General features: G+C 39.7%; 1 protein-coding gene across 1 annotated transcript in view; it reads right to left on the reverse strand.

Annotated features, from left to right (window-relative positions):
* The window catches only part of EDA (ectodysplasin A), a 558,670-nt gene extending 543,397 nt beyond the window's left edge, over nucleotides 1-15,273 (reverse strand). The window contains exon 1 of the mRNA XM_045296990.1: nucleotides 14,893-15,273. Within this exon, the coding sequence (XP_045152925.1) occupies nucleotides 14,893-15,273 (381 nt within the window). The remainder of the gene's footprint in view (nucleotides 1-14,892) is intronic.
* Between the last annotated feature and the right edge of the window lie 7,765 nt (nucleotides 15,274-23,038).

The following is a 23,038-nucleotide window of genomic DNA, read 5'->3' on the forward strand; positions in this document are numbered from 1 at the left end:
AGTTTTATTGTAATCATGAAAAAGTAAGTTTCATTCTTATATAATTTTCTTGTATTTTCATGTTGTTCTCTAAATATTAAAAAATATATGTTCTTTTGTCTGAAGAAAAAAAAAGAATCCACACACAGATGGATGTAATAACTGAATGTCAGTGGTTTGAATTCCCCCAAAAGCTAGCAGACTGGATTAAGAAAGAAAACCCAGCAGTCTGTTGTCTGCAAGAGACACATCTCAAGCTCACTGATGAAAACAGTTTGAAGATCAAAGGTTAGCAGAGGTATATCAAGCTAATGGCAATCTAAAAAATGCAGGAGTTGCAATTCTAATCTCTGACAAAATTGATGTCACAGTGCAGCACACAGAGATAAGTATGGGAATTATATAATGCTTAAGGGATTAGTAGCCTAAGAGCCAGTGAACATAATAAACATATACACACCCAATGAGAGTCCCATGAAATACATCAAACAAATCCTTCAAAAGGTGAAAAAACAAAATCACGAGATCGACAATCATAGTAGGAGACTTCAATACACCACTCTCTGAGAAGGATAGATCAGCAGGAAAGAAGCTAAACAAGGAGACTACATAATTGAACTCTACAATAAGATAACTCAACCTAATAGACATATTCTGAGCTCTCCACCCAACTGCCAAAAATTCACAATCTTTTCAATTCATGAGACACATATTTGAAAATAGACCACATACTGGGACACAAGTCAAGTTTGAGCAAATTCCAACATATACTATCACTCAGTCTTCCTTCTTTGACCACTACACCATAAAGCTGGAAATCAACAAGAGAAAGAGAAAAAACCAAGGACAAATACTTGGAGGATGAATAACTTCCTTCTTCAAAAGGGGAGGGTATTGTCCCAAATTAGAAATGAAATTAGGAACTTTGTATAAACCAATGTGAATGAGAATACAACATATCAAAATATATGGGATACAGCAAAGGAATATCAGAGGATACTTGATAGCAATAAATGCACAAATGAAGAAGGAAGAGAAAGTTATGGTGAAGATTTTCTCATAAAACCTTCAGCTGTTGGAACAGAGTCAACAGAATAATCCTAATAGCAAATGAAAATAAATTATAAAAATCAGGGTGGAGATAAACGAGTGGGAAAACAACAACAAAAAAAACTATGGAGAAAATTAATCCAGTAAAAAGTTGGTTCTTCTAAAGAATTAACAGAATTTACAAACCGTTGGCAAACCTAACGAAAGATAGGCAGGAGCAAACAGCAATTTCAAGTTTGACGGATGAAACGGGAAATTATGATGAACCCAATGAAATTAAAAGACTAATTCCACAGTACTATAAAAGACTGTACTCCAAGGAATACAGCAACTTGGAACACATGGACAAATACCTGGAAAAACAAACCCTCCACAGATTATCTCATATAGACGTCAAGAACTCGAACAGATCTATAGCAAAAAAATAAAGATAAGGTTACAAGGAATTACCAAGTAAAAAAAGCCCTGGTCCAGATGGATTCACAGGAGAATTCAACCAAGCATTCAGGGAAGACCTGACACCAATTCTACACAAGTTCTTCCAGAACATAGCAAAGGACAGTACACTCCCAAACACATTCTATGAAGCTAGTATAACACTGATACCAAAACTGGGCAAGGATCCATCAAGAATAAAGAAATACAGGCTGATATCGCTAATGCATATAGATGCAAAAATCCTTAACAAAATCTTGGCCAATAGAATACAAAAGTAATAAAAAGAATAATTCTTATGACCAAGTGAGATTCAAACCAGAGATGCAGGGATGGTTCAACACTTGAAAATCTATACACATTATCCACCACATTGAAGACAAAAAGGACAAAAACCACATGATGATTTCAATAGACGTAGAAAAAGAACTTGACAACATTCAATACCCACTCCTAATTAACACACTCAAGAAGATAGGACTGGAAGAAAATTACCTCAATATAATTAAGGTTATAGATGAAAATCAAATAGCCAGCATTACAATCAATGGAGATAAGATGAAAACATCCCCACTGAAAAAGGGAATGTGACAAGGATGACCCTTGTCCCCACATCTATTCACTATCATCCTGGAGGTCCTAGCTAATAATATAAGGCAACGAAAGGATATCAAAGGTATATGTCTGGGGGAAAGAAGTGAAATTATCATTATTTTCCAATGATATGATTTCATATATTGAAAACCCCAAAGGCTCCACAATAAGAATGCTGGAAGCAATAGACGAATAAGGCATAGTGGCAGGATACAAGATAAAAAAGCAGATGTCCATTGGATTTCTATATAAACCTGATGGAATGATAGAAAAAGAGATCAAGAAAGTAGTACCCTTCAAAATAGCCAAGCATAAATTGAAATGTCTAGAGATATACCTGTGATACTTAGGGTTTATTGTGATAATCTGGCCAATAAACACATGTGGAATTAATTGAAGGGCGGAGAGATAAATGGCTCAGTGAGCCTCGCCCTTCTAGTTCTCTTGTCTCTTGCTTTTTGATGGTTGCACCAGTGTGCGGCCGCCTTAGCTAGTTCTCTACCTCAGCTGGCAAGGCTCACTTCCTGTGAGACATTCCTGATGAGAAGCCACATGGACTTTCCCTCATGCAGCCCTGGGTGCTGGAGAAGCTGTGTGGAGACCCCTGTCAGCACTGAGATGCTTACACCGCCACTGGATTCAAGGACTTTCTACCCACTGGCCTGTGATCCTCCTGCATTCGGCATCATTGTGTGTGTTTTGTGAGTTTGAAGAGGACTTTGTAGATTGGTATCGGACATATGGCCTAAGTCAAACTTATGGGCTTGGACTGGACTGGGTTGGGATGCTTTCTGAATGTACCCTTTAGATAAAACTCTTATACATATATAACTTCTGTGGATTTGTTTCCCTAGTCTACCCAGACTAACACAATACCTAAACAAAAACCAAAAGATCTGTACAAGGAATACTACAGAACATTATTACAAGAAACCAAAAGGAACCTTCACAAATAGAAAATGTTCCCATGCTCATGGACTGGTAGACTCAATATTGTAAAGATGTCAATCCTATCTAAGGCACTTTATAGGTTCAATGCAACCCTGATACAAATACCAGCATCATTTTTCAAAGAAATGGGAAAACTTACTACCAACTTCATATAGAAAGGGAAGAAACCCAGAATTGGAAAAAAGAAAAAAAAAACACTCCTCAAGAAGAAGAATAAAATGGGTGGGCTTGCATTATCTGACTTTAAAATTTATTACAAAGCCACATTTGTCAAAACAGCATGATAATGGTATAATGATAGAGATGTGTACCAATGGATAAGAACAGAAAATCCAGAAATAAAAACAGCAGAATACAGACAACTGACTTTTTACAAGGGTGCCCAAAAAATCAAATGAAGCAGATGCCCGTTGGAAGAAATGGTCCTGAAAAAAGAATGCACCAAGATCCTTACCTCACCCCATACACAAATTTAAGGACAAGGGACAAATTTAAGGTGGATCACAGACCTCAAGGTAAAACGAAAAGTTTTAGGATCATCAATGAAAATTTGGGACAAAACTGAGAACATTAGCACAGGGAATACATGTACTATCAGCAATAATGAAGGATACACAACCAGGGAAATATAAAATAAATGTGTGGGACATACTAAAGGTAAAACACTTGTGTGCATCAGAAAATTCATCAAGAGTAATGAGAGAGCCCACAGACTGGGAAAAGATATTTAGTGTGTTAGTCTGGGTACTTTAGAGAAACAAATCCACAGAAATTCATGTATAAGAGAGAGTTTTATATAAAGGTTAAGTGCACATCAAGAAAACATCCCAACCCAGTGCTGCCCAAGCCCACAAGTTCAACATTGACCCATATGTCCAACACCAATCCACAAAGTCCTCCTCCATCTAACAAAACACACACAATGATGCCGACTGCAGGAGGAAAGCCGAGTCAGTGAATGTGTAAGCATATCAGTGATAGCAGCGGTCTCCACATGGCTCCTCCAGCACCCAGGGCTGCAATGGTGTAGGTTCATGCAGCTTCTCCTTGGGGATGTCTTGCAGGAAGTGAGCTTTGCCAGCTGAAGCAGGGAACTGGCTAAGGCAGCTGCACCCTGGTCTGACCATCACAAAGCAAGACACCAGAGAACTAGAAAGGTGAGGCTCACCAAGCCATTTATCTCTCTGCCCTTCAATTAACCCCACATTTGTTTATCGACCAGGTTGGCACAATAAACTTTAACTATAACATTTAGTAATGACATATCAGACAAAGGTCTTATTACTAAAATCTACAGAACTTTGCAACCCTACAATAAGGAAAAAAATGAATAGTTCTGTGAGGAGGTGGGCAAAAGACTTGCTTGAACAGAAGATTCACAAAAGAGGGCACCAAAATGGGCAATAAACATATGAGAATAGGTTCATAATTATTACCCATCCAGGAAATGTAAATCAAAACAATGAGATACCACCCAACACCCACAAGGATAGTCCAGTTCAAAAAACAAACAAACAAAACAAAACAGAAAGCAACAAATGTTAGAGGGGTTGTGGTGAGATAAGAACTCCCATTCACTGCTGGTGGTCTTGTAGATATGTAGAACCACTGTGGAAAATCATTTGTCAATATCTAAAACAAATGTAAATTGAGTTACCTTATGACCCAGCAATTCTACTACTGGGTATATACCCCAAAGAAATAAGAAACAGACCACAACCAGACATTTGTGCCCCAATGTTCATTGCTGCGCAGCTTACAATGGCAAAGAATTGGAAACAGCTTAAATTTCCATCAATAGAGGAATGGATTAAAAAAAACCCTGGTATATACACAAATCCTTAAAAAAAACTGATGAAATGATGAAGCATCTCATCTTGTGGAAAGAGTTGGAGGATATTATGCTGAGAAAAGTTAGCCAAGCACAAAAGGACAAGTACAACATGAGTCCACTGAGGTAAGTTCAAGCTATAGAATGGGCACAGGAGAAAATGTATATATCGCACAATTCCCGGGCTGAGGACCAGATATTCTGGCAAGAGGCAGATCAAACACAATAATGCATACGTCATCAAAAAAGAAAGAAATGAAAAAAGATGTAAATAGCACCTGTCCAGAAAAACACACACACCCCAACACCCCATATGCCTTTATGGCCACAAAGGGGGTGGAGAAAGAAAAAGATGGCAGTGGGGGAACAGGGCACTAATCCACTCATGGGGAGAGTATTGTTTATATCTCCAGAGGAATGGGAGTGAAAGAGTAGACCTCATTCAGGTGTGCCAAGCCTTGTGGGCGATGTTCCTGCTTGGAGCAGCTTGTTCACAGAGAGGACTACAAGGTCGGCCTCAGCTTGAAACATGACTTTCTCATCCATAGAGGACAGCGCTACAGAGAAGCACTGAAGATACAGTTTGAGCCCGTCCACATTGGGGCAAACCAAGAAGGCAGTGCAACAGAATGGCAATGGGAGCAAAGCCACAAAGTCTCTGAGGAATCTCGATTGTATACTTCTGACTCAGGAGGCAGTGCTTGACCTATCATCTGAACTGGTTGGGGGATATTCACAAGAGGGACACACTGAAAATCTAAAGGTGTAACAGGGTGGGGTTGGGGTACTAGACCACTCCACTCCATCCTTGACTGCAGGAAGAGCAATGGGGGTCTTGTGGAAAGCACACCCCTCAGACATGAACACTGAGAACTAAAAGTGTATAAATGCTGTTAGGTAAGCGAGTCCTGGGCTATAAATCCTGGGATAAAAAAGGGGATTGAACCAATGGATTATAACAGGGTCTGATCACTATTTAACAGAGGAGTACACATCTACTCTGGGTCAGGGCAACAATTAGACCTGGAACTATTTGTATGGTCTCTTTTTTTTTCTCTCTCTCTTTTTTTCCTTTTGCTGTCTATCTACATAATACAGGCAGAGTAAGCAATGCCAAGGAGACGGCAACAACAGGACCAATCTGGGGGGGCATGGGAGAGGAGGAGGTGGGGAATTGGAAAGTGATGAGCCAATAACAACAGGGCTAGTGGAATAGTAAGGGATCTAGAATTGACAGTGAGGAGGGTGCTGTGTTCCTGGTCATGTTTGATCAATTTAAATGTATCCAAGGGGCATTACTGAGAGGAAAATGATGGGTAAACATGATAATGGAGCAGGAGGAATGAAAAAAGAGGGAAGAACCAAAAAGTAAAATATATATATATATATATATATATATATGTAAATATAGATATGTATATATGTAAACATATAAAGATAGGCATATATATGTAAATTCAATAAGGAAGCAGATGGACTTTGGGCCTCTACTTATATCTTACCTCAATACAGGAACAGTTTGTTCTAATAATATAGCAATGTATGATACCTTTGCTATACGATCACTGAAGACAAAATGGATGCATAAAAATGTGGTGAAAAAAGCTGATGGTGTCCAGCTACTAAAAGATATAGCATATGGGATCTTAAAGGCTTGAAGTTAAACAAGCAGCCACCTAGCAGGGAAGTAGCAAAGCCCACATGGAAGAAGCACACCAGTCTGTGTGATCATGAGGTGTCTATGGGAAGAGGCATCAAAAGTTCAAAATCAAGTAATCTAATTGACGTGAAGGAGCATGCACAAAGTGGAGACCCCAAACCCACCTGTAAGATAATTGGACAGTCCCTCGCAGAGGAGCAACACAGAAGGGATGATATATCCAGGGTGCAGTATGGCACTGATGAAACACATAACCTCTAGTTCTTGAATATTACCTTCCCTTACTATATGGTCTTATTTTTACCTCATTAATCTCATTAGACCTGTGTATGCTCATTTGTATAATTAAGACCCTTTGATGCATGAAATCCAAGATAGATAAACCCTTCAGAAATAGTAACGGGAGTAATGATTCCTTGAGGTTACAGGAAGAGATTGGGGGTGGGGGGGTGGAGCCGATAGCAATGATGACTGTATAACCCTATTCGAGGGGAAAGAATAACAGAATTGTAGGTAAATGGATACATTGGATGACGTAAGATGTGGCAATAATAATAGTAATATATAATGCAATAATAAGTGTTCCTGAAACTGAAAATACAGGGAATCCAGGACAGATGAGCCCTATAGGACCAGTGGTGTGAGTGGCAAAACAGGGAGGGTAAAGGGAGAATGGGTAGGAAAGAGGGAACCGATTACATGGAACTGTGTGTGACCTCCTCCCTGGGGGACAGACAACCGAAAAGTGGATGAAGGGAGACGTCAGACAGGGCAAGATATGACAAAATACCCATTTATAAATTATCAAGGGCTCATGCGGGAGGGGGAAGCGGGGAGGGAGGGGGAAAATGAGGACCTAATGTCAGGGGTTTAAATGGAGAGAAAATGTTTTGAGAAACGATGTACAAATACGCTTTACACAATTGATGTGTGTATGGATTGGGATAACAGTTGTATGAGCCCCTAATAAAATGTTTAAAAAAAAAAAAAGTGTTCCTGAGATGTATGGTGGGGGAGGGAGGGAGCTGATATCAAAGAGTTCAAGACGAAAGACAGTGTTTTATAAATGATCGTGGCAGAAATTGTACAATTATGCTTGATCTAATTGAATTATGGATTGATATAATACCTGTAAGAGATCCCAATAAAATTATTTTTAGCTAAAAATTAAAAATAAAGTTTCAAAAATTAAAATATAAATAAGTAAAATGAAATTTTAAAAATTCCCTGCCTCAAACACAACTTTCCACAGCACTTGGTGCTCAGAGTGCAGTTTATAGCACTAAGTGCACATGTCAGTAAAGAAGAACTAGAATCAATACCTTAAGCCAACATGTCCAAGAATTAATAAATCACCAGCAAAATAAGCCTAAATCTTCAAAAGAACATTGAGAAAGATTAGAACAGAAATGAATGAAACAGAAAATAGAAAACTAGAAAGAATCAACACTAAAAGTTTGTTTTTTGAAAGGATTGATAAAATTGATAAACCACAGGCAAGTTAAACAAAGAATCAATTAACAAGAATAAGAAAGAAAACGTAAAGAAAGAAAGAAAGAAAGTAAACATGCACCATCACAATGGAACCAACTTATATTAAAAAAGACAACTTTAGACCAATTTCTAGAAACACACTTCCTAGCCAAATGAATACAACCAGAAATAGAAAATATGAATGCAAAAGAAGAAATTGAACAAGGTATTAATAAATTCCCAACAACAACAACAGCAAAAAAAGTCCTGCCCAAGACAGCTGCATTCACAAATTCTACCAAACATTCCAAGAGGACATGACACTAATTTGACTCAATTAATTCCAGGTTATAGAAAAGGGTGGATTACTTTTGAATTCATTTAATGACATGAGCATAACCATGATACTAAAAAACAGGCTAAGACACAAGTAATAAAGAAAAGTATACATCAAAATTCCTCAAGAATACAGTAAAAAAATCCTCTACAAGATCCTAATCAAACGAACTAAACAACATATGAAAAAATAATATATCATGATCAAATGGGGTTCCAACTAGGCATGTGAAGATGATTCAATATCTGGAAACCAACACAAATAAAGCAAAACACAAAGAATCCAATTAAAAAATGGGTAGAAGACAAATAGACATTTTGCCAAAGATGACATCCAGGTAGCCAACAATCATATGAAGAAATGCTTGTGATCATTAACTGTAAAAGAAATGCAAATTAAAGCAATGATAAGATATCTAACGGCACTGATAGCAACATTTAAATAACAGAAAATAGTAAATTCTGGAGAGGATGTGAAGAGATTTCAACACTCATACCTGGTGATGGAATTGCAGAATTGCACAGCCATTATGGAAAACAGTTAGGTGCTTCTATCAATACAATTTCATACATACATACATACATTAAAAAAACTGTGTGACCATTTCAATAGAGAAAAGATATTTAAGAAAATCAAACAACTACTTCTGATTAAAATGATTCACAAATTAGGAATAGAAGGAAAATTATTTGACATAATTAGAAGATACCCAAAGTAATGGTCAACATTATATTTAATGGAGAGCTGAAAGTATTTTTCTTGCGTTGAATGACACATAGATGCTCTTTATCAACACTCTTATTTAATAATGTACACGTTTTTGCCAGAGGAACATGGTAAGAAAGGGAAATAAAAGGCATCTAAATTGGCAAAGAAAAAGTAAAACAATCTCTATTTGCAGTTGGTATGATCCTATACACAGAAAAATCACTAAGACTTAACAAGAAAATTACTGGAATTAATTGAAAAATGCATAGAAGTAGCAGAGTACAAGATCAACACACAAAATTCAGTAGGAGCCTTGACACTAACAATGAAAACTGTAAAAACAGAAACTAGAAAAGCTGATTTATGATAGCCAATAAAAACATGAAATACTTAAAAAATAAATCTAACTAGAGATACAAAAGACCTATACAAAAAACTTACCAAATACTATTACGAGAAATGAAAAAACACCTACAGAAATTGAAGAATATGCTGTGTTCATGGTTAAGAAGACTTAACATTGTAAAAATACAAACACTACCCAAATGATCTACAGATATAATGAAATCCCAATCCAGAATTAAACATCATTCTTTAAAGAGATGGGTAAACTAATTACCAACAAAAAAGAACAAAGTAGATCTTTCATTTCCCAATAATAAAATCTACAGACCAATCATAGTAGTCAAAACAGCCTGGTACTGGTACAACAAAAGAAATATACTGTACACCAATGGCAGTTAACTGAGAACCCATTCACAATGATTTTTGAAAAAGGGTAGAAAACTATAGAATGGACAAGAGATATTTCCTTTAACAATCGTGTTGGGAAAACTGGAGATTCATTTGTAAAATAATGAAATAAGACCCAAGATGGATCAAAGACCTAAATGTAAAATGTAGAACTATAAAAATTGTCAAGGAAAGAATAGAAACAAATTGAGGACTATGTTAGTTTAAGTCTTATGTCAACTTGGGTGGGCTACAATTCCCCGATGATATTATTTAACATAGTGTGGTCAACTTTATGATGGGATCTTCTGTGAAGCAGTTTTGGGGAAAACAGATCTCTTTAATCTGGTCACAGAGTTGATACGATTGAAGGAGGTCTCATTCAAGGTGTGTCCTATGCTTAGTACAAAGTGATAGTGTAGGAAAAGTAGCTGACATCTACTGCTCAAGTTCAATACTTCATCTGGTTTGTAGACCTTCTGTTATATCGCCTGCCAATCCCAGGAGCCCTCAGCAGACTGCAGATGGTGGATTCATTCTGCTGATCTCAGATTCATTCAGCTAAGTATGCACCAGTCTTCCTGCTTCATTTTCCTGTTTTCTGTTTGCCAGCCCCTGCATCTACAAGAGTCGGGAGAAGCCTCTGACTCACAGACTTGAACCCAACTGGACGTACCCACTTCTATAACCATGTGAGCCATTTGTTGATATAAATCTCTTTTTATATACATATACATACTGGTTTTGCATCACTGGTTTTGCTTCTCTAGAGAACCATGCCTAATACATAGCATAAATACACTACTAAACATAACTGAAAACACTCAGACAGTAAAAGACAAACTAGATGACTGGGACTTCCTAAAAATTAGACACGTATGTATATCAAAAGACTTAACCCAAAGAGTAAAAATAGAAGCCACAGGATGGTGGGAATAACATATGAAAACAATATATCAGCAAATGATAGATAATACAACTTAAAAAATGAAAAAAACATAAGAGTCAACACTCATCAAAGACATTCAGGAAACCAACAACTACACAAAGAAATGCCTTATTATTGTTGTTGTTGAGTGCTGTCAAATCTGTTCCAATTCATACTGAGACATAGAACAGAACAAAGCACTACCCAGTCCTGTCCCATTCTCAGAATTGTTATGTTTGAGTCTATTGTTGCAGCTACTGTGTTAATCCATCTCATTGATCATCTTCTTCTCTGTCATTGACTTCCTAGTTTATCAAGCATGATGTCTTTTTATATATATTGAGCACATAGGGTGCAGGATATGAAAACTTCTTAGATATAATCAAGCACCTTGAGGGAACAAGTCACTGCACCTGGGGAATCAGGACCATAGTCTCACGGAAAACTAAGGTCAGTGGGCATAACAGTCAACAAAGATAAATTCTACATCCTACTTTGGTGAATAGTGCTCGTTCTTAACAATTTTATGAGCAGACATCTAAGGTGCAACTATTATTTTCCCTCTGTTTGGAGCAAAGTAGAATGAAGTTACATCAGCCTCCACCACCCTGAGACTAGATGAACTGGATGGTACCTGGCTACTACTACTAACTACTCTGACAGGGATCACATTAGAATATCCTGGATAGAATGGAAGAATAATATAAAACAAAATAATAAAAATACCAGGTTTACTGGTTGGATATGGATTGGATAACCCCTGAGATTATGATCCTTAGTCACTTTTCATGTCTAAAAGTAAACTTAACCAAATAGACAAGTCTATAAGGGGAATAATAGCAGCGGGGAGGCAAGCACTCCTCAGAATAATCAACCTCTTGAGATCAAAAGGGTAGCATTTGCCCAAGGACAAAGTTCAGAAAGGTTAGGAAACAACGAGCAATGGAAACAGAGAATATGCAGGATACATGATGTTACGTTGTGTAGATTATAATCAATGATATGAAACAAAATGTGTATGAATTACTGAATGGAAAATGGATTTGCACTGTAAATCTTCACCCAATTCACAATGAAAAGTTTGTCTTTCTTTTAAGTAACCTTAATCTTTATTTCTTTCATTTAACAATCATATTGTGATTATTAATGTACAGAGCAATATGATGTAACTAGTCATTAGGACCCTCTGCAACAAGTATCTAGATAAGACTACAGGAACTCAGCTACTCTGCCAAAGGACATGGTTATATTCCATAAGGTCTGATATAACTCTCTCGCTTGTTATCAAAACTGGAAAGGCTATAAGCACCTTGTCCCTGAAGAATTTTGGTGATCTCTGTGCTATGTATCCTATGTATCTCTGTGCTATGTGCCCTTTTGTATCCTTTTAATTTTATTTTTTAATTAAGGGATCGTACATACATCTACAGTGATTTCTAGGTTTCTTTATTAAGCTGCAACTGAGAACCCCTAATCTCATAACTTCAGATATGTTTAGTTTTGCAGTTCATCTCTTAAGAATTGATATGTTTACCTTTGCCTACCTGTATGGCCTACATATGTTCACAACGAAGTGCCTCTGGCTGTTCTCTCCTGATACCTTCCTGCAGTTTATTCTGAAGAACTTGCCTTCACTCCTTGCAGATGAACTGGTAAGTACTTCTCGCCAGTACTGCATATTAAAAGTTGCATTTTTTGCTTTTCTTCCTTTCCACCCAAGAGTTATTGTAACGGCAGCTGTTTATGTTGAAAAACTAAAACATAAACATATGACCTATATGGCCAAATTCCACAAAGCGGTCAACTTCCTTATTTATTAATCAAAATATCTCTGTCAGCACAACTGTAATAGAATCTTGACTATCAGCAGATACTTTAATTAAGTGTCCCTGCAAAGCCAGCAGAGGGTGCACCATGGCTCTAGAAAGTTTACCCAAGATACAGCAATATCAATTTTACTCAAATAGCTAATATTTTTTATTCTATTTTTCTTTTTGTAAACTAAAGCTAACAACCTCAAAATGAACTTAAGTTGAATCTGTGTTGAAATTCCTTGAAAGGTATTTTCATTTTCCTGAAATTAAAGGGAAAAATGAGGAATATATGGTTAAATTTAGTTTGGTTCAAATGTAGGTAGAGTAGGAAAAATGGTGCAGATCTGAGCCCTACTTGGTAAAACATCTAAGAAACTCTAAGCCCTATATCAAAAAGAGTCTCTGGGAAATAGGATGCTATATGGGGGATGCACATTGAACTGGGAATCAGGAGACTAACTTTCATGCTAGTTTTTACCTTAGTTGGGTGACTTTGAGCAAACCATTCCTCCCACTCGCACTCCAAGGCCTACCCCTTCCTCCAAGAGGAAAAAACAAAATGAATTCATAGAGCACCACATAACTCAATAAAAACCCCAAAATAGCAACACAAACAATGGACTCAAACTGATAGCAACAAATGTAAAGAGTCAGTGTGCTTGCATCTACTGATTAAACTCATTAAAATAGAAAGAACAAATACAGAAGACAGGAATTTGTGTTTAAACTTGAGAAAACAATTTGAAGTACCATACAAAAGGCAGGTAACAAACTCCCATTACAGAACTGTCATAGTCCCATGCCATCACAGAAGCCCTAAAGTGCACCTATTCTGTTAATCCTCAGTCTTTAAAGATGGGTGTCTCCATTCTGAATGCCAAAAAGGCTTAGTCAATGCCATTTGACTAAGGAAGTTGAATTCCTTCATCTTTCCACAGAATGTAAATGCTCAGCTGTTAAACGTTTCTGCTGGGCATGGGGGTGGGGGTAGGGGGGAGATAAAGGAGCCAGAATTCTAGTTAATTATCATTTAGCCACAGTGTTTAAAGTTTCAAGTATAAGAAGCATGTCTGCTGATTCTCTTTTTTGATAAGCTGTTATATAAGTTGGAGTGTGTGATCAAGTCATTTTAAAGCTCCGGGCAACTTCACAATGTGCATGTAAAAAATGTGTCAGTTTTAACATTATAGTATTATGACTATGATGCTTCCATTGAGTTCAACTTGGTGGTTAAATTAGCACAAAGCTATTTCCAGAACATAAAAATTATTTGGATATGAAAATAAATATTGAAGAGCTGGATCCTAAACCTCAAGAAACTTATTTATACAGCTTGTCTTTTTCCTAAGAAATACAAATTCATTATTGTTTAATAACTTCAACAAGATTTTTGAATGGATGCTTTCTGTAAGTTTCACATATAAGACAGAACATGGCAGTCATGAAAATTCTTACTTTCAATGCCCTAAATTTACTTGAAGAAAGCTAGAAAAATGAGATAACAAACCCCAAAGTAATAAGGGCAGAAACATCATAAAGGTCGAAAAACAAAGTGCTTTTGAGAAACTGTTGGGTGTGTGTGTGTGGAGTTCATTAAGACTGTACTTCTGAGAAATTACTCCATCAATGAATTCCTGTTCTCAAGCTACCAAGAGTAAAGGCACTTCACAGGCACCCTCCCCATTCCACCCCCCCTCCCCAAATAACTAGAACCAACATGCAAAGGATGAATTTTACTTCCATTGATTTTTTTAAATTGCTGCTCAAAAGTAGTCTAGCAAGACAGCATATTTCTACCAGAATTCCTCAGGGGCGCTGTTCCTCACTAGAACATTGAGGACAATCAGTCTCGTATCGCAGGTAAGTGTGAATGAGACCATGCCTGGTCAGCACTCAAGGAACCTGAGCCCATGTTAATAATAAGGTGAACTGTGGTTTCAACAAACGGACACGGAGTGTTTATTACAGCTGTTTACAGTTCCAGTTCTAAAGGAGAGTCAGCTAGTGCTGGCATTAACCCTGGCCTGAAGAAACACGCACTGTGGGTAGAAAGAACCTCATCAGACCAGAGGGCCAAGCTACTTACAGTTAATCCACCAGAGAGGCAGCGCAGGCACCACCTCTCCACCGGCTGGGCCAAGTGTTGCTAACTTTCCCATGGTACTCCATAGCTGGGGGTGGAGGAGACAAGCACTGGCCAGAGTTGCCATTTCAACGGGTCCAGGGAGAGTCAGAGTGACCTGAGCCAGGGACCTAGCACAACCTGCCAAGGGGCAACCCCAAGTCCTGCCCACTAACTTAGCTGGAGGTGGCAGAGTTCTCTCAGGGCCCTGTGCTGGAGGGCCCCCGCCCTACACACAAGGGAAGGGGGCCTCTGCCACCACCTACCAGATGACTCACCTGGTGCCCGTCCTGAGTGTCGAGGGGGAGTGTGGGTTCTCCAGGTTCCACAGGCTGCTGCTGAAAAGAAGGCTTCCCAAGGTGGTGAGTGATGGGAACTTCAGAGTCGAGGCCACTGGGGCTGCTCAGAGTGCCAGAGGTGCCAACAGTGCGGGGGCCGCCAAGGCTGGACTCGGCTCCCCGTTCCCGCCGCAACTCAGAGCGCAACTCTAGGTAGCAGCACAGCGTCAGCAGGTGGAGGGCCAGCGAGAAACCAAAAAACCCCAGGAAGAGCCGGCAGCTGTTCCCTTCGCCTGCCCGGGCAGGGGCCCCGCGACAGCCGCAGCCTTGGCTTCCCTGCTCGCGCGGCAGTTCCCTGTGTTCTACCTCTGGGTAGCCCATGGCCTTCGGAGACACAAACTCTGAGGCCCGGGAGCCGTCCGTCTGCCTCCGCCGTTCAGGACCCCTGACAGGCGGCTACTGTCCTGCCATCGGCTGGGGACTGCAGGGACCCGTTCCTGTGCGATGGTGGCTGGGCGGGACAGAGCAAGGAGCAGCCGCATGTGCAGCTCCACTTCTAGGGGTGGGAAGAGAGGAGGAGGGGCGGGCGAGAGGGGCGGCTCAGCCCGCCGATGGAGTGAGGGAGGAGGCCCTGGCCCGATCCCGCCCCTTCTCTCCAGAGACGGCCGCGACGCCCAGCTCTCGCCCGCCAAGTCTCAGTGCCCCGCCCCCTGCCTTTCCACCCGCGCTTCAAACCGCGGGGCGGGACCTGAAGGCGGGTGGGTTCGTCTCTGTCTGGCAACCCCACCCAGCTCTTCCCGCGTTCCGGGTACCAGTAGGTGACTGCCGCTGTCGTTCATCCTTGGACTCCACCCCTATTTAACCATTTAGCGCCAGTATGAGGGAAATGGAAAGAGAAGGAGGCTGAGAAAAAATTGGGAACGTTGGGGTGGGGGGGGGCATAGAGCAAAGAATAGGAGGCAGAAACTATTATTAATAGAAATGCTAGCAATTAACTTCACTTGTTATTAACATCATTCAGCATTTATCTACTACTTTTAAACTTCAAAGAGTTTAACAGACGTTAAACTAATTAAAACAGTTCTGGGTTTGGAATGAAACCATGCCTGCTATGTTTGTAATCCAACAGCATGCCAGAAAAAAAGAAGACCTAGGAGCCTGGGAGCCAAAGGAGTGTGACTCATGCAGTCTCTCTCCTGGACTCAGTCCGGAGGCTCAGTCTAAGTGAGGAAGAAGCAGACCTCTGCCAGGCAGGACTAAATGATGTTACTCCCTGAAGGTTAAACAAATTCCCTAGGATTCTTACATATTAATTCAGCAAATATGTATTGATCCTTTTACAATGTAGAAAGAGCTATGTAAGAGAATTCACAAACGGAGTCGTTTCTCTTCTTCCCTTGCAGCAGACATTTCAGTGGAGAACACGCGGCTTCCATGAGCAAAGTGGGAAATTGAGATCCAAAATGAGGTTAGTTTTTATGAGTGGCCCAAATAATGCCAGACACTATTGCCATTTCTATTCTCAGGCCTCTCCACCCCTCCTTTCCTTCCCCTGAAGTTGTTCTAAGGGAAGTTCAACAAGTCAGCCAAATGTTCCAGATGTACTTGCTGCAATTGCCGTATCTTTAACAGCTGTATCAATCAGAAAATGATTCAGAGCAACAACAAAAAGTGGCAATAGATCAGAACAATAGATTCTGGTACCAAGGTTGTAAATGATTAGTTCAATCAAAAGTTACAATTAACAAGGATTAGCCTGAGATTATAGAGTGAAGTGACTATAGCAGGGGAAAATGTATGTTTCTCAGTCAACGTGCACTCTCATTCCCATGTTATTACCTGAGATGGCGACATTAACTGTGATGGAGACTTTGGTACCATCAATAAGGTTCAGCAATGCCCAGGAGTACTTATAGAAGTAAAATAGAAAAGAAGGAAACAAAACCAAAAGAATCTGGTGAGAGGTCAGCTTGGAGAGCAGAGCGACCATAGGTCTTAAATATATTAGTCTAAGCCAATTTATCTTCCACACACTTTGTGAATGGTTCATAGCTTCCATAACTTCTTTGTGTCCTCTCATTTATCCTAACCCATGAAATACAATGTTTTCATGAATACAATCATTATACAGATGGGGAGGTGAGGGTGAGGAGAAGGCTTGTCCAGGCCAGGAACTCCAGCTGCCAGGGAAATTGCCAGATTGCTTTACCTTAATTATCACAACCCAGGATTATTGTAAAGAATGCTAGACTAGGAGTCAGGACACCTGTCTTGCCACTAATTTGCAAATTACAGCTTTTTTTAAGGAGCCTTGTTGGCGTAGTGAGTTATACATTGGGCTGCTAACTTCCAGGTCAGCAGTTTGAACCCACCAGTTCCTCCACAGAGAAAGATGAGGTTTGCTGTTTCTATAAAGGTTTACAGTCTCGGACATCCAAAAGGTGCTCTGTCCTATACAGCCACTTTGAGTCAGAATCAACTGAATGGCAGTTAATTTGGTTGTGATTTGGAGGGGGCGGGGTAGAGCTTAGTTTCTTCAATTGTAAACTTAAGATTTTGAACTTTAATGGCTATTAATTATATCACATTTTATTTGTGCTATCACTCACTATAAAGGAGCCCGCGTGGCTCTGTGAGTTAGGCATTTGGCTACTAAATATAAAGTCAGCAATTCAAATCTACTGTACACTTTTCAGGAGAAAGATGAAGTTGTCTGTTCTCACAGAGATTTACAGTCTCAGAAATCCTATGTAGCATCACTGTGGATCAGAAATGACTAAATGGAACTGTTTTTAATTATTATTTTAATTTATTATTAATTGGGAGTTAATACATATGTCATATCATTCCATAATTCAATCACATCAAGCAGTATAGTACAATTGCTACCACAATTAGTTTTTAAACATTCTTCTTCTTCCTGGAGTCCTTGACACTGTCTCCCTTTTACACACACACACACACACACCACCACTGTACTGTCTCCAACCCCCAAAACCCTTATTCTACTTGCTGTCCCCATAAGTTCATCAATCCTGGGTTTCATACACTGAAAAAGAGAAAAACATATAACCCAACTTCAAGAGGATGACTCCCAATGGCATAACATTGACTTGGTTGCATACACCGTTCAAAGAGGCTGTCCCTTTTCCCCCTAAAGGAAAAAGGAACAAATAAAACCATCTTTAGTGGTGGTGTGGTGAAGTGAAATTCCATAATATGGCTCTTCTACTGAAGTCTCTGTAACTCCCACCAAATGATTGCGGGGGTAGGGGTGGGGGCATGCAAACAGGGCATGCATGGGTACCACTAATAGAGGGTATTGGTCATCTTTAATTACCAGAACCACCATCCCCAGGCTGTAAGGATGAGCCATCTTGGAAGATACAAGAAATAAACACTGAAGACCTTGGAGGAGCACGTTCAAGATCTCTGTCTGAAGTGGCAGAATAAGCTGAAACCAGATGCATCACAGACTGTGGCATGGAGACTCCAAGGAGGAGCAGTGAGACTAAGGGGTACCTTTTCCTTATCTGATCAGAGACTATGGAACTGTCGGAAAGAGTGGCAGGTGGGCTGGCTTCCTGGCACATGGAGGCTAAGGCCAAAGAATCATGTGGCTGAGAGACTAAGAACCCAAGAAAGACTTGGTTGCTGGCTAAGGAGACCAATGACTAAATCCTTACTGTTTGCTGATCCTGATTTTGGGAACCCATTAACTTCCATAATAAACGTCCTTAATTGTTAGTATTGTCTATGAGTTTTGTGTGGCCATTGCAATGAATTTTCAAAATTAGATAGAGGTAGAGTGTCATGGGAGGTATGACTGGTGTTAGAATAAGTAAAAAAGGATGGACCATAGAGATTTGCATGACCCTTGCCTCGTGGCAATATGGAAGGCAGAGGAGGTCAGATATGGCCCCCTCATTGCCATTTACCACAGGTACTCAAGTTCCAGACTCATCTCAACTTACCTGGTTTTTAGCAGCTTCACTGAGATCCTGAATTATAACATTTGTCTCATAAGGCAACAGGCTACATTTGCTCAACTCAACAGCCCAACCAGAGAAAGAACATATGGTTTTATATGCAATAAAATTGTTGGTCTAGGGCAACCAAGTGAGGTGTATACATAGCATTTTAAAATATTCTGTCAGTTAGCGTTTATGCTCCCACAAGTATCCTATTCCCTATAGCACTGATCCCTAAACAAGAGCCCGTAGCCTACATTCAACAGACAATTGTGTTGTGCTTGATGCAGTGTTAGTTAAAACTTTGAATTTAAAAAATTAAACAGGATTTCACATTTTAAAAAGCCCATTTTCCTTTTTTCTCTGTTTTTAAAAATTGAAGGGCCCACATTCCCATGTAACAACAGTCAACTAAAACTGACCCCCTTAATACAAACATAAATTAAAAACAAACAAACAAAAAACCCTCACTGCCATTGAGTTGATTTAGACTCATAGTGATCCTATAGGACAGTGTAGACCAGCCCTTATGGGTTTCCAAGCCTATAACTTTTTATGAGAACAGAAAGCCTCACCGTTCTCCAACAGAGTGACTGGTAATTTTGAACTGCTGACCTTGTGGTTAGCAGCCCAAGTTTTAAGCACTACACCACCAAGGTAATATAACACAGGCACTCATATTCCACACAGTCACCGACTGCCCCCGCTTCCTCAATACTGTCCTTGTCTCTTATTTATATTATGTATTTGACCTGCGTACTGCAGGACACAAAATATCAACTCCTTAGTATAATATTAGAAAGTCCTTCATAATCTACTCTCAAACTGCCTATCCAACCTCATCTTCATCCATTCTACAAGGAACCAATGCCCCCACCATACCAAATAAGTTGATTACTTGTCACAGTTGTGAAAACTTTTCACAGTTCACAATCTTTTTTTCTTCATTATGTAGGATCCCAGCTTGGAAACCTAGTATGTTCATCAAGGATTAATTCACATGTTCCTTCTTGTATGACTCCACAGTCCACTCCAGACAGATATTTCTTACTGCCTTCATTGCTCTCAGATCATAGCTCAATGATATCACTTACCAGATTATATTTTTAATTATTTTACATGGTTGTATTACCACTAAATTGTCAGCATCTTATGGGTAAGAATTATGTCCTTTTTATGTTGATATCACATAATACAAACTCAAAACCAAACTCATAGCCATCAAGTTGATTCCAACTCATAGTGACCCTATAAGTCAGGGTAGAACTGCCCTAGTGAGTTTTTGAGACTGTAACTTTATGGGAGTAGAAAGTCCCATCTTTCTCTCTTGAAACAGCTGGTGGTTTCAAACTACTGACCTTGCAGTTTATAGCTCAACAATGTAACCACGAGGCAACCAGTTACATAATAGGGATCAATATTGTTTATCAAATGAATGGGGCACAAATTTGGCTATGGTAACTTAGAATATCTATCCAAACACAAAAGGCATGGCCGTGGAGTTGAGTCTGACCCATACAAGCTTTATTTAGTGTTTCAGATACTGTAAATCATAGGTTTCCAAATTTATTTGGCCTCTGGCATCCTTCAGGGAAAACAAAAACAAAAAATGAAGTACCTCTCCTAGCAATCAAAAACTTTTGTGCTATAGCCCATAATGTAGTATAAAGCATTGGTATCTGCTTTGAATCACCCCTGGATTGTTCCAGTGTGCCCCAGGAGTCAATACCTCCCACCTTAGAAAGCACTACAAAACTTAATAGGAGTGAACAGCCTCATCTTTTCCCCACAAAGTATTTGGTAGGTGTGAATCAATAACCTTGAGTTTAGAAATCCAATGCTCATCCCACGGTACCACTAGGGCTCCTTAGAATTCCAAAAAGTGAGCTGAGCTAACAGATATCTCTCAAGATCACTTAAGTATTACCAATTCTGTACAGAACTGTATGATGATTTATGGAAGGATTCAAAGGAAATAGAACCAAATGAAAATGGTGCAATTATCCCCATATTTGTTCTCAATAGGTTATGAGTAATCCAGAAACAAATTCCAGAAATTCAAATATAATCAGTTTGTAGTAACTCACGGTCCTTTCTGTCCATCAAGTTTTCCTTTCTAACCTTGTTTTTCTGAGCCTAATATAAGGAAGGAGAGCCCTGATCACATAGTGGTTACACATCAGCCTGGCAATTATAAGGTCAGCAATTCAAAACCACCAGCCACTTATCAAGAGAAAGACAAGGCTCCAGTAAAGAGTTACAGTCTCAGACTCACAGGGGCAGTTCAACTCTGTCCTATGTGGTTGCTATGAGTCATCATAGACTTGACAGCGAATTTGTTTTGTTTTGCTTGAATATAAAGAATCCTGTTGATGCAGTGGGTTAAGCATTTGGCTACTGAGGTAGTTCATTGTGCCAACTTGGCCGATAAGCACATGTGGGGTTAATTGAAGTTTGGAGAGATAAATGGCTCGGTGAGCCTAGCCTTTCGAGTTCTTGGGTCTCTTGCTTTGTGATGGTTGGACAAGGATGCAGGTGTCTTAACCAGTTCCCTGCTTCCACTGGCAAGGCTCACTTTCCTGCAAGACTTCCCTGTGGAGACGCCGCATGGACCTACCCTGATGCAGCCCTGGATACTGGAGCAGCCTTATGGAGTCCTCTGCCAGTGCTGAGATGCTTACACTTTCACTGACTCGACTTTCCTCCTGCAGTTGGCATCAAAATGTGTGTTTTGTGAGATGGAGGAGAACTTTGTGGATTGTTGTCAGACATATGGGTTAATGTTGGACTTGTGGGCTTGGGCAGCACTGGATTGGGATGTTTTCTTGATGTGCACTTAACCTTTATGTAAAAGTTTCTCTTATACACGAGTTTCGGTGGATTTGTTTCTCTAAAGTACCCAGACTAACACAGCAACTAACTGGAGAAAGGTGAGACAGTGTTCTATAAAGATTTTCATCTCTGAACAGGAATATCGTCCTCAGGGCTTGGTGGGCCAGAATGTGCTCCCCTCACTCTCCTTCTCTCTTCATTTCTCCTGTGTGCTCCAATCAGATGTGCCCCTCTCCCCAAGCTGTCGACATATAACTCCCTTCCAGGGGGACGAGCAACAAAAACATGGGTGAAGGGAGACAGTGGATGATATAAGATATGAAAATAATAAGTTGGAATTTATCAAGAGTTCATGAGTGAGGGAGGATGGAGTAGGGAGGGAAAAAATGAGGAGCTGATATCAAGGGCTCAAGCAGAAAGAAAACCCTTTGAAAATGATGATGGCAACATATGTGCAAATGTGCTTGACACAATGGATGAATGCATGGATTGTTATGAGAGCTGTAAGGGTCCCCAATAAAAATACTGAATTAAAAAAATATTTATAGCATCTGAACTCTTATGAAAGCAATTCTACTTTATCTTACATGTTCTCTCTAAGTCAGAATCAACTCAACAGCAGTAGGTAGGGCCTAATATTAAAATAAATCAACTAAATTGACAACTTTAAATGCCCATCAATTTAGTGATATATTCTAGGGAGATGGCAGGGGCTGTGTGTTAGTGTAGGTAGACTAGAGAAACCAATTCATAGACACTCATATGTGTATAGGAAAATAATTTTATATACAAGAGCAATTTAATACTGTGAAAACATTCCAGCCCAGTCCAGGTCAAGCCCATAAGGCCGATATTAGCCCATGTGTCCGTTACTATAAAGTCTTCTTCAAACTCACGAAACACATGCAATGATGCCGAATACAGGAAGATCACAGGCTAGTGGGTGGGAAGTCTTGTAGATCTAGTTGTGTTGTAAGCATCTCAGCACTGGCAGGAGTCTTCACATGGCTCCTCCAGCTCCCAGGGCTCTGGCTGCATCAGGGTAGCTTCATGTGGCTTCTCATCAGAAATGTCTCACAGGGAGTGAGCCTGAGTCCTGCCTCTAGCGAGTTATTTATCTCCTCAGTGCCTCCAAATGAGGTCATCAAGCTGTGACCTGATTGATAGACTAAATTCCACCCCTTCACTCTTAATACTCTCAAAATGACAACAGATTAAATAGCTAACACAGACTGCTTTGAAATACCTCTTCACTATAGTTAATCTGCTGAAAAATAGTTGACATATCGATCAGAAAGTTGACTCTCTGCAAGGGGATGTCCAATTTCCCCCGGATGGGCCCT

The sequence above is a fragment of the Echinops telfairi genome, unplaced genomic scaffold (genome assembly GCF_000313985.2).
Source record: "Echinops telfairi isolate 266 unplaced genomic scaffold, ASM31398v2 ScPeMD7_7415;HRSCAF=8453, whole genome shotgun sequence".
In the NCBI taxonomy this organism is placed as follows: Eukaryota; Metazoa; Chordata; class Mammalia; order Afrosoricida; family Tenrecidae; genus Echinops; species Echinops telfairi.